This window comes from Citrus sinensis, chromosome 3, assembly GCF_022201045.2.
Source record: "Citrus sinensis cultivar Valencia sweet orange chromosome 3, DVS_A1.0, whole genome shotgun sequence".
Lineage (NCBI taxonomy): Eukaryota > Viridiplantae > Streptophyta > Magnoliopsida > Sapindales > Rutaceae > Citrus > Citrus sinensis.
The window spans coordinates 41,468,399-41,480,551 of record NC_068558.1 but is presented as its reverse complement, the minus strand read 5'-3'; the positions used below and the strand labels follow the sequence as shown (position 1 = coordinate 41,480,551).

At 33.9% G+C, this 12,153-nt stretch overlaps 2 protein-coding genes across 6 annotated transcripts; one reads left to right on the top strand and one right to left on the bottom strand.

The window, feature by feature from the left end:
- Positions 1-618: 618 nt before the first annotated feature.
- LOC102629393 (ethylene-responsive transcription factor-like protein At4g13040) lies at positions 619-6,934 on the bottom strand. Of its 5 annotated transcripts, none has more exons than XM_006479173.4 (7): positions 6,587-6,934; positions 5,336-5,498; positions 5,024-5,154; positions 3,631-3,754; positions 2,122-2,302; positions 1,153-1,274; positions 619-1,054 (listed from the first exon to the last, which is right to left on the bottom strand). In XM_006479173.4, exons 2-7 carry the CDS (start codon positions 5,376-5,378, stop codon positions 915-917), a joined length of 741 nt encoding a protein of 246 aa, XP_006479236.1. In that variant the 5' UTR covers positions 5,379-5,498; positions 6,587-6,934; the 3' UTR covers positions 619-914. The 5 variants fall into 5 exon arrangements, with proteins under 5 accessions (XP_006479236.1, XP_006479237.1, XP_006479235.1 ...); XM_006479174.4 differs by having other exon boundaries at positions 5,336-5,444; XM_006479172.3 differs by having other exon boundaries at positions 5,336-5,447; positions 6,587-6,933.
- Positions 6,935-10,232: 3,298 nt separating this feature from the next.
- LOC102629102 (wound-induced basic protein) lies at positions 10,233-11,878 on the top strand. The gene is made up of 2 exons (XM_006479170.4): positions 10,233-10,407; positions 11,590-11,878. The coding sequence occupies exons 1-2, from the start codon at positions 10,337-10,339 to the stop codon at positions 11,660-11,662; spliced, it is 144 nt and encodes a 47-aa protein (XP_006479233.1). The 5' UTR covers positions 10,233-10,336; the 3' UTR covers positions 11,663-11,878.
- The last annotated feature ends 275 nt before the right edge of the window (positions 11,879-12,153 follow it).

Below are 12,153 nucleotides of genomic sequence, written 5' to 3'. Positions count from 1 at the left end.
GTTTCCGCATTTTTGTTTGTTAATTTTTTATGATATAACATAAATGTTCTTAGATTATATGTGATAGTAATTTTTTATGATACAACATGAATGTTATTGGATTACAGATGATAGTTTTCACCAAAAGATTTATTATTCTAAATATTATTGCATGAGTCGAGTAAACAACCCTCGAATATTAAATAAGATTTAAAAATAATTTAAAAATCTAGACGGTGCTTCCGAATATTAATGTATACGACACGAGAGTCCCAATTGTATAATCTAATTAGAAATACTAATTATAATCTTTCGTGTAATATCGGTAATAGTACTGTATATCAATATTAAAAACAAACCCCTCTTCATAAAACTCAGAAGGTAAAAATATCCTAAATTTTGAAAAAAGTACTGAGACCTTAAAACATTTCTTTATTTGTTAAATCGAATTGTACTTTGAGGGGGGTTTATTTTATTTTCTGGCAAATTTTGCCTTAAATAAAATGTACTACTTCTTGAGCGGCGTTGTTTTAACCAAGCCACTGATGCTTAAGTTTACATTGCAGAAAAACATAGAAATAATGAGTTTCTCGAACGCTTTAGAAGACATGGGCGGGCAGAACTCAGAAGAGAAAATAATGAGTTGGAAATGAGGGCGATCTTCCATAAACCAGAAAATTTGGGCTCAATATGTAGCTTCACTCATTTTTGGTGTTCTAAGAATGAAGATGATTCAGAAATATTAATATCTAATATCTAATATTTTAATTCTATCGCATCAAACCTGTAAATGTCTAATTAACGGACAACACAGAGATCTCCGATGATTAGCCCTAATAGGAGCCTTTATACAAAAAAAATGGAGGCTAGTCAGCTAGAACTGAGCCGTTAGAAACTTACAATTATTCAGCCTCGATTCTTTTAAAACATAGCTTCTAAGAGGCTGATGAGTCTTGCCCTGCTTCTTCTGAAGCAGAGAAGCCGTTAACTCCTTGCTTGCTATCCCAGTCACCATCCTCTTCCAATGGAGACTCAGACCGCTTATTTGATCCTACACCAACTCGTCTTTTGTACTCTGAAATTATTGTCAAAAAGTGGAATTCATTTTAGAACATCTAACGGATGAAAACTAATAGAAGCACTGTGATTAAGCCATGAATTTTCAGAAGTTACTTTTATGAGTGATTGAACGGCGAGTGAAAGCCAAGAATTCATCCCACTTGAATTGCCTAAGTTCTTGCTTCTCCTCTTCTGAGAGCTCAAAGTTGGGCTCCCTCCCACACATGAAAGCCGCCCTGCATAGACACAGACCAACTGGCAAATTCATACATCTATTTATACATCTCACCAAATTCTTGGTGCGACTTCCATTAGCATATTTTCTGATAAAAGATTCTTACTTAGTTTTGCTTCACAAACTAAAATTTTCCTACTATGTAACTCTGCTAGTCTGCTAGTATTTCTCAATAACAGCGTGCTTGTGCATTCTCTAGACAAGCCACTAAGTTGGAGGCAACTTCATCCATGCATTTCAGTTCTATTATTTAATTATAATGATTGAACCTCACAATAGAGGGTCCCACACTTGGGGTTGCAGGAAATACCAGTTCTATGTTATGACCTTTGTGGCTAAAGTTGTTATGACGTCAGAGACAAGGACAATGCCGACAAGCATCTGAGCCGAGGGACCTCTAACATTATGTCAATTTAGCTGATTTAAGAAGGGCCCTAAGGTTAGATGAATAGCTGAGATTTATCCAAGCCTTAAAAAAAAAAAAACATTTTGGTCATGCTTTCTAAAGGTAAGTGTACCCACACTATAGTTTAGAATCAAGAATAATACTTGATGTACCAGTCTGTTATTCAAGAATTAAAAGAAAAAATCACGCATATCAGTTTACAAAACTAATAACAAAATTATAATGATCATGATAAAAAATGCAAGTCATATACGATTAAATGTGTGTTTGATGTCTGGTAAAGATTTTGCATATGCTGCATAATCTTTATGGACTATACTTCTCTGAATCACACAGCTGTAGAAAGTAATGGCAGTGTGAAACTGGTATTCAAGCACATGAATTCTATTTTTATATGATAACAATTATTATTTAATGTGCTTGGTGAAATTTAATTCATTACCTATCATACAAACGAGCAGCCTCCTCTTGTGAACCAACAGTCCCCAGGTGGATTTGTTTCTTGTCCACTTTTATTGCTGCCTGCCATTTCATATTTTTGAAGTAGACACCTCTCATTAGACACGGTTCCTGGTTTTGAATTTGCTTCCTCCTATGTCGCTTTCTGCGTTTGATAGGTAGCCCTGCGAATGGAACAAATCACAATAGCCTTTGGTCATAATGATGCAGCACAAATAGAAATCCCAACAACAATTTATTCACAGAAGTATCTACAACTTTGTTCTGTGAAATAGGTTCTAATAAATATTAATTCCATTACATTTTTTTTTCCCTAGCAAAGCAATTGTGAAAAAACAGAAAAGACACCATGGAAACAAAGATGGATTTAAAAGTATTTAAGGTACACAAAACTGAAAGGAAACTAAGACACTAACTATGCTGATGCACATCTCCTCCAAAAGAGAGAGAGAGAGAAGAAAAGAGGAACAACCACAAATCTCTAATCATCAGAAGCTGGAAAAACGAAATGATTTTACCAACTTTTGGACCACCTAGACTAACCAACAATTTCAACCAACACGTTACTCTGCTCAGAATTTTTATATTCACTAAGTCCATAAATGACACAAGATCACTCCAGATTGATTTCATTGGATTCCATTTACCACCAGACAGAAGTAAAAAACCATTTGAACAGCCAACTGGCCAAGTTGTCCATTTTCAGTTGGATTTCAATCAAAGATCATAGTTTCAGAGTCTCTGAAAGTATTTTCGTACTCATTGGAAGATGCTGCATTTAGTTCTTTTGAGTGAGTGTGATCATTCCCTGCTTATCAGCTCTCTATGAAATCTCGATCCATGGGTGATTTATTAGAACTTCTACCAACTACTCTGATAGTTATTCAGCATGACAAAACACAGAAGTTTAAGGACCCAAAAAAGAAAAAAGAAAAAGCCCTCATTGACTCATTCAAAGGGGATACCTCTAGATTAAAAGAATGCTTCCACACATGACAACCAAAAATCAACAATTTTATTGATAATTAGCAGTTGTTGCTTCAAAATCAATGATAAAAGTATCAGTGAATAATCTCAATGAGATTTCTCAAGAACTGTTAGTCACAGCTTTCTATTGAATGCAAGTTCAGATCGTAGTATTAACAATTTTTACTGAATTACAGATCAATTGTACAAAGAAGCGGTTTTTAGGAAAGTAATTTAGATAGCACCAACTACATACCATTTTCTTTTTGAGAACTTCAGCGACTGCTCATCAAGCATATGATGGTAATTGTGAACAATGTAAATCAGGAAAAATCATATTGTTTAGAAATAAATATGAATTTGCTTCCTCCAAGACAGACATAGAACCAGCAAAACTTTTTCCATGTTATCTAATAAATCCAAGTTCCAGAACATATCAAATATTAAAGGTATTTGTAAAGGCAGATGCCAATGAATCTGCATATGGTTATAATTAATTCACACAGGAAAAAAATTCCTGACAAACCTGAAAATGAAGGAAAATGCTGCTCATTTTCAACATGCTGCTCTTTTGGTTTTTTACTCCGCTGTTCCGGAGAGCTTGCACCAGACACATTGGATGATGCAGGTCCTTCTTTTTCAACAGCTATCTGGGAAATACCATTTAATAATACAATCATAAGCATAAATTATGGAATTGAAACACAAAATTTGCAAGGGTTGCAACTTACTACTTATCTTTTACATAATCCAACTACATAAAATCATGCATCAGAACTCGTTAATGCATTCATTATGGAGAACATGCACTAAGTTAATATGTTTCCATCACATATTAATTAAATCAAACTCATGGAACAGAAAATGATGGGAGTATAGGATCTAGAAATAATTTTTCATGTACATATGCTATTTTACTTTCTGAGTAAAAGGTACTAGAAATCAAGAGCACAGTTGGCCTACAGGCCAAGTTCACAGGCACTGCCAGACCTTTGGGATTGACAAATTATACAAGCTCTGTGATTCCGGCGGTAAGAAACCAGGTTACAAAGATGGGGGTTTTTGAACAGAAGGGATATCCCAGACTGCAATTGATTGACCAAGTGTCAATTGATAGGGGACTCATCATATCCTTTCACTCGTACTAAATCTGAGAGACATTTGATCACCCCTCCTCCAAATTGACAGGGGTACCCAAGATGGAAATGTACATGTATAGGAGAGGAGAGCAGAGTCTTCACTGTCTCTAACTCTCCTATATTCTTTTAGTGAAGACATATACATTTTTTTCGCTAAGATCAAATGTGGTGTGTGCGAAAATTCTACCCGGCTTAGTTTTATCCATGGTTAGATATCTTAACTTACTTCCACATAAAATTGCCACATTATGCTACTATGATACACAACTACATATAAACACACAAACAAGAATGAAATGTAAATCATCTTCACAGAACAATGCATTTACATCATTTAAAACATGTTCAAATGTATAAAGTGAGTTGGTGATCACCAAATAATTTGAAATATAAAGCTTTGGGCATTTCTCTGCAGAGAAAGGTTTCCTATAATTTGGGAGAAGGCACTCCTCCGTCGCTAATGATATAACCACATATCTAAACGAAGGAAAAAGATTTTCATTATCTAAGACTGGATTTAAGCAACTTCATAATCCTAGTGTGTTCTGTTTTTCTTTTCTAGACAGCACCACTGATTAATTCTTAAACCCCATACCATCACATTTAGAGATGCTTCAAATTTTGTGCAATGAAGGTAGTGACAAGTAGCTATATGAGCTAAGAAAAAGCACAAATACTATGATTTTAAAAAACTTCCATCTCCACTAAAGAAGAAGAAAATATTCAAAAATGCAAAATTCATACAAAATGGAGAAATATCTGATTAAAATCCCTCCATACCCCTCTTTGCAGGCTGACATTATCCAATGAACTAGGACGCAGACTGATAGGTCTGATATTTTGGGTTGAATTCTCTGGAGCATTACCATTTTCAGAAGTCCTAGGAAGAGGAGCCACAAAAGAACTTTTTCCTGCAAAGTCACACCAAATTTGGTGATCACTATAATTCTCACATGACATAGAACCCCTATAAGAAAAGTGATAAACAAATTTCGTATATTATAATTTATCTTCTTGCAAACTGCTAATAAGGCAGAACTGAAAAAAATAAACAACTAAAAGCATGGCGCTTTTGTTTCAACTGATGCTTACCAGAGCAGAGTCCCAGGAGCTTGCGCCTTCGTAAACTCACCATGATGGATCCAAATATTGCTAACAATGAACAATGACCTAGTTGGTGTCTCTTCCCATATACCGTTGGCTTCTAGGATCACCAAAAACAGATTAAACAGAGAATGCCTAAGAATCTGAATTCCTATTGGGAAAAAATTATAAATTAAAACTACTATTGGATTAAAAAAAAAAAAAAGAGCAATCTGAACAGTAACAGTAATATACTTAAATGAAAATAGGATGGCAGTCAATAATTGAAAAATGAACACGAAGAAAAGCAAAAACGGAATGCTATCAGACAAGGAAAACAGCATCAAAAGACATACATCTTTTCAAGTAATTTGATTAAAAGGAAAACTTCAGTGACAAAAAATAATATTTAGGCAAATATAATTTGAACCATTAGTTACTTGGAGCAGCAATTTGAGCTCACTGCAAGTATAACAGGATGAAAGCATGTAATTTCCTATGGAGAAGCAAACTAAACTGCACAAAGGAGGAATAGCAAATTTTGAGGAAGCAAGAAAGTTCCCTTGCGTCAATTGACCACTAACAATCAAAACTCCTACAATGTGAGCTAATGACCAGCTTTTTTTAAAACAAATATATCTCCAGCTAAAATTAACCCAATAGTTATGGTTGTTAGCTAGCTCCAGTTACCAAGTAAAGCAACTAAAGAACTCTTCAAAAACAAAACAAAAAAATCATGAGCAAAATACTACTTATAGGTGCCGCTAAATACGAGCTAAAATCAAATAGCGGACTCCTGCTTAGATTGTATAAACAACTTAAAACCAAAATGAGTAAACAAACGTCATCATTGATACCAAGACAGGGTGACAAAGTTAAATGAAAGGAAAATAAGTACAAAAATTGTTTACAAGCAGCATAAAGTAAACCGGAATAACCCATATTCACCGAGTAGAGGTTTACTAAAATTTCCCAAAAGCGATTCTTGAAAAGAATTATAAAGTCTCTCTTCATCGTGAATAAGTCAACCTTACCCACCAACCCACCACCTTTCATAAACAAAGAAAGAGACAAACCCCAAAAACACAAGATCAAAAGAGACCACACAACCGAAAGGAAATAAAAAACAAAAAACAAAACCAGCTTTGCACATAAACCCAGTAAAGAATACTGAATGCCCATTACTCAAAAAGAGATAAGGGAGGCGGCAAAACCAGCCATTACAAAGAGAGAACATAAGTCATTTTGCTTGTATTGTACCTGCTGACCCTGGTGGTTGAGAGAGCGTAAAAACCGAGGGGGGGAGAGAGAGAGAGAGAGAGAGAGAGAGAGACAGGATTAGGATTACGGAAAGGGGAAGGTGGCTAAAGCTTTGTATGTTTTAAATAAGAGATTTGTGACTTGTGTTGTGTTGTGTGGGTGGCTGGCTGGCTGGCTCGCTCACTCAGGCTTAAAAGTCATGCATCTACCACCTTTTGTTTTTGTAATTTTTATACAATATATCTTGTTCTTGCCATTCTTATGAGAAGGTGGCTGTGCCTTTGTTTTGTTTTGTTTTGTTTTGTTTTTGTGTTGTTTTGTTATGATATATTGTGCTCATGCTTTAATTTGCTATTGGGACAGGGAGATAGATATTAGAGAGACACACCCATTCATCTTAAGAGAAAGACTTATTAGTAGAGGGGGTTGAATGAGAATTCAGAGAAGGGGGAACGTATGCTTCTATCATCTACGTTGTTCTCTTCTTTGATGAATTCCCTTTATTGCCCTTGTATCCCTTTCCTAATACCCAAAAGTCCACCTTCCAATAGGTTTCTTTTGGTATGCATTTTATTTACTTTAATGCCCTTTTGAATTTGCGGAAACGGACAGAGAATCAAGTACGACTAGCTAAAAAAATATCGATCACTAAATTCAAGGTTCACATGATAAAACGATGCGGATAAAAAGAAAAAGTAAAAGATAGAGAGATTTCCATTTTCACAGTAATGCTATAAACCTAGGCAACTTCCCACCATTGAAAGGGAGAATGGAATAATGAATAATTTAATAAAATTAATTATTTAATAAATGAGTGTTATATTAAATTTTAAGATGTTACTTGAGAATAGTATTGCTTATATGTTTATTTATGTTCAATTATGTGATTTACTAACTCTTTTTTCGTATCGAATAATCAATGTCATAATACTATAATTAAACTATAAAAATTTTATATGCTTATTCAGTGCTAATCATTGTTTAGTGCAATTGTTTATGTTGTTTACGATGCAATAAAAGGTTTGATGATTATTATTTTAGGGGCAGATTATTTTAATTCGTGCTGGTGTTTAGATGTAGATGGGTTGTGGTTGAATATTTAGTGAGTAAAATATAAAATAAAATGCAATTCTAGATAATCTTCCAAAATCATACTTTGTCATATTAATGAATGAATGATGTGATTTTGTTTTTTAAGAATGGATACAAGTGGTTTGGTGTGAGTGGGGAATATATTTAATTCCATTCATTCTATGTTTGAAATTAAAAATAGAAAAGCAAGCAAAATGTATGGTAATTTTTTTTAAATTATTGTGAAAACGTGAAAAGCAAGATATGTTAAATTTATCTTTTATTTGTATTAGTTTTATTATAACTATTATATAATATTTTTATAATTGAGATACATAATTTGTATTTAAAATAATATGTAATGAGCTCATTTGGATTAATATACTCTTAAAAACATGAAAAATAAAAATAATATTCTTTTTTATTTAAGAGGATATTTAGGTACTCGCATGTTTAACCTATGCGCCTTATTAGTGTAATAGGATTAATTATTTAAGTAAATTATCTTAAACTAATTAGCATCATACGTATTGTTCTCTTCAAGACTCAATGACACGAGTCAATATTATAATTGAGTAAGAATTTACTATTTTTTTTTTACTATTTTTACTAAATATATCCAAGTATATAATTAAATATGTCCATTCCATAGGAAAAGGTATTGAAACTTAACAATGATGTGCACTTTCCTTAAATCAAATTAAAGTGAGATTTAGTCAATGCTCAAATGTTCCATCAAGATCTTGAGCTTTTTTTTTTTTTTTCAATGTTTGCTATAGCCGAACAAAATAATAAGGCCATGAACTTATCCGTAATTACACTATGTAATTTATGTTGAAAAGCTTTGAAGCAAATCAATTTGACAATTTCAACGCAATCTGTAAAAGATGTTTACTGACTAAACAAAGCTTTGTTTTCTTCTTTCTTTTAATTTTTTCTTAAATATTGGAAAAAAAAACAAAGAGGGCAGTTCTGTAAAATGACATTTGGTTTCCATGGACGTAATCACACGTTTACATGAGGGACAGAATGGGTATAACAAGAATTGTGGAGGATAGTCAAAGGGCTCGAGAGTTGAGTTATAAATAGGTTGGTTAGGGAGAGGACTTGGGAGGGAGCCCATGGCACCGACGAAGTTCTGATTGGCTGGGCGGCCTGTCATATACAAGGTTCTCTGGATAACGTCCCGCCAACCTCAACCCTAAACCTCATTTCCTTTTTCTCAAATTGACCTTATTAACCCTCGCGCCCTCCATCTCCTTATCATCAACAATTATACAATTTTTTTAGTCAATCTTTAAAATTAAGCTACGATTCTAATCTTTATAAAGTGAATGAAACTTATTCGTTTATTCTTCAAATATTCTGCTTCAATGGTAAATTTTAATCACATTGAAATGTGTTTTTATTTATTTAAAATAAAACGTAATATGTATATATATTTTCACTTTTCCATAAAATATATACATATGAGAAAATATCAATCAAGTGTAGTAAGAATATTCTCTTCATCAAATTGAGTGGGTTTGAGTCCAATCCTCCTCCCATAATTAGATAAAGATAGATTTTCTCTCTTATATGTGTGTAGACTCCATAATAATATTGATTTTCGTTAGTTCCCATAATTTTTTTCTATCGTTTATATTAGTAAACTATATGAATGTATTTAGAGTTGTTCTAAGGTAGAGTACGAATTCACAACTACGTACGTAAAGTGATAAATAATAAAAAAATTATTATAATTTTATTCTTATGGTTATGAAAAAAATACACTATTTTAGTGCGGTTTCAAAATAACATATCCTACCAAAAATAATAAATGAAAAAATGGAAAACAATGACAGAAAAAGGGTGCAATAATAGTAAAAGTACCCTCTACGGGAAGGGAAAAGGGGGGCATTAATTCATTTTTAATAAGTGGTATGGTGGCGCACAAGTCATGAAAACGACACACATCACCAGTCAGTCCCAAAATCAGTAGCCAAGGCCAATTACCAATTTTTCCCTTCTTCTTTTCTATAATATATATATATATATATATATATATATACACTATTGCATGCCGTGAGCCCGTGACAGCCGAACTTTCTGAAGTGGGAAATCGCTTTGCTTTTCTTTGCTTCGAGGAATTTTGACGTAATGCATCCGTCCACACGCGTCTTATTGTGCACGTGCGAACCGAAAGTAGCCGCAGGATCATTTGACGTTTGTTCTGAGAAATTGTGGTACGGTCAGAAATTCCTTGGTTGGAGACTGAGACGCGTTGCGTTTTGGCCCCATCTGAGTGTATGTTAATTGGATAGCAGATTGACACCGTTGAACGGTATTCGCGTAATTTTCACAGTCTACCGACGGCTAAGATTTTAACAAAGTTGAGAATTACGAGCATTGGCGTTTTAAGAAGATTCTGTTAAGGTCAAGGACGTAAACGTTCTTGCAGTTTTAAATCAGCTCCGAGAAATCCGAATTTCGTTAATCACTTTCTTCAGTGGGCTTTTAAAATATGGGCCTAGATAAGCGAGGAGCCCGATCAACAGCCCGTCACGAAGAAGTGAAGTGTCTAATCCGACGGTATAAAAGCGGTGTCTTGGGCAGGACAGTACTCAAATTAAAACGAAAACGGAACTAGGGTTTCTTTTTCTGATACAGGAATCCTACGGTGATTATTCATAATCAACAATGATCTACGACGTGAACTCTCCTCTCTTCCGTTCCTTCCTCAGCCAGAAGGGCGGCGCTTCTGACAAGAGGTATTTTATTTATTTATTGTTTATTTTAATCGCTATTATTGTTTATAGTGATATATTTTTCTATGGTCTTCAAGGGATTTTTTTTTTATTAATTTAGATTTTATTTTTTGTTATTAAGCCTGGAGATTTTATTTGAAATTTTTGAATAATTGGGATGGTCTGATTGTTTGAGAGTGATAGGTTTCGTATTAGTTATACTAGATTGAGTTATTTGAACTCTTGCTCCAAGCATACCGTGAATGTTTTGTTTGCAATTCAAGTTTTTGGAAGCTATTTTTAGGTTGATTTAATTGACACAAGAGTCAGCATTTCACTTATTAACATTTGGAAATTTTGTGGAAAAAAAAAGAGAGAGAGAGAGGGAGAAGTTTGAACTCTGGTGGATGTAACTTGTACACATGGTAGGTCATTGTGAAAAATGATGGAGAGGTAACTGATTTATGGGACCGGGATGAAAGTTTGTCAGAAACCTTTTCATCGTAATTTGTGGATAAACTATGATAAACGAGTAGAACCTTAGAATGGCAGAAAGTCTTTCTTCACCTTGGTGAAATCTTGTCATATAATCATCTGATAGCTTACAATTGGTTTCTTGCAACTAAGACCTTGTCATGTTTAACACAAATTGTATTGCGTGTGTTGATTTTAGATTATTCTGATTATTCCAATAGGTTTGATCTGTACATTAATAAGTCTTGTATAATCATTGAGAATAGATTTGATTAGTCTGTCAACCTTACAAATTTATCTTGGACATGTTTTGTGTATGTTTGGATTATTGGTTGTTATTTTATCATTGAAATGATTCTAACAAATATTTATGGCAATAAGTAGATTGTGAAACTGGCCAATTTCTTAGGTTGTTCTTAACTGTAGTTCTTACTTGTCATATGCTGCATCATCTTCATTGATTCTGATGCAGTCCTTCCTCGCCACCCTCTTTCTCTTCCTGCTGCTGCTTTGTCTGCAAGAATATCTGTCGTCTTGGTCTTATTTACTATGACTTTTCAATTCTGAATATAGAGAGAGTATGCCTGCAACGTTGTTTGATTGATCTGTAATTTGTTAATTGCTGCAGGGTCTATTAATCCACCTGCTCTGATTTGTTAAAATTTGTTTTCAAGTTCATGTATTAACATGCTTCTAGGCATACGGCATAATAACATTTGCTTGGTATTGCAGGAAAATGGAAGAGCAAAGGCCAAAAGAACAAAGACCCAAAACAAATGAGAACAAGCCTGTCATGACAGAGTGAGAGTTGCGTTTTGCTTGTAATGCTTCAGTGATGAGATAGAAGTAGTACGGTTCAGTGGTCACAGTCATCCAAATGTAACTGATTCTGATTTTCCTTGGTTTATGGGTTTGTAGTGGTCTGTGCTTGGATTTGGATGTTTCTTGTGGAACAAAAAATGTTTGGTAGTGCTATTATGCATTTAATATATTATTAAGGAAGCACTGGTGTTGTATGTTATATATGTGAGACCATTGTTTTTTTTTTTAATTTAAATTTAACACTGGCCAGCATCATAAAGATGTCACGTTTACAATTGGAGCAATTTGATAGGAATTCTTTAGGTCATTTTTCCAATATTGGAATGGCAATATCATAAAGATGTGTTTGTATGGTTTATTATTGAGGCTTGAGCTGCCTTACTGAGTAATTTAATTTTACAAAGAAAAAATTTCCTCCTGAAATGTGGAGAAGGTCCTCTGTCAAATCCAACATGTTGGATTCATGATTTTGCT

Bases quoted from the DNA above. Each gene is read 5' to 3' on its own strand.
- LOC102629393 (XM_025098678.2), bottom strand. From the start codon at position 6,508: ATGGGCATTCAGTATTCTTTACTGGGTTTATGTGCAAAGCTGGTTTTG. The intron at 2,303-3,630 runs GTTTGTCAGGAA...TTCCATTCGCAG, and splicing joins GCATTTTCCTTCATTTTCAG to GGCTACCTATCAAACGCAGA. The intron at 1,275-2,121 runs GTAATGAATTAA...GTGTCTATGCAG, and splicing joins GCTGCTCGTTTGTATGATAG to GGCGGCTTTCATGTGTGGGA.
- LOC102629102 (XM_006479170.4), top strand. From the start codon at position 10,337: ATGATCTACGACGTGAACTCTCCTCTCTTCCGTTCCTTCCTCAGCCAG. The intron at 10,408-11,589 runs GTATTTTATTTA...TTGGTATTGCAG, and splicing joins GGCGGCGCTTCTGACAAGAG to GAAAATGGAAGAGCAAAGGC.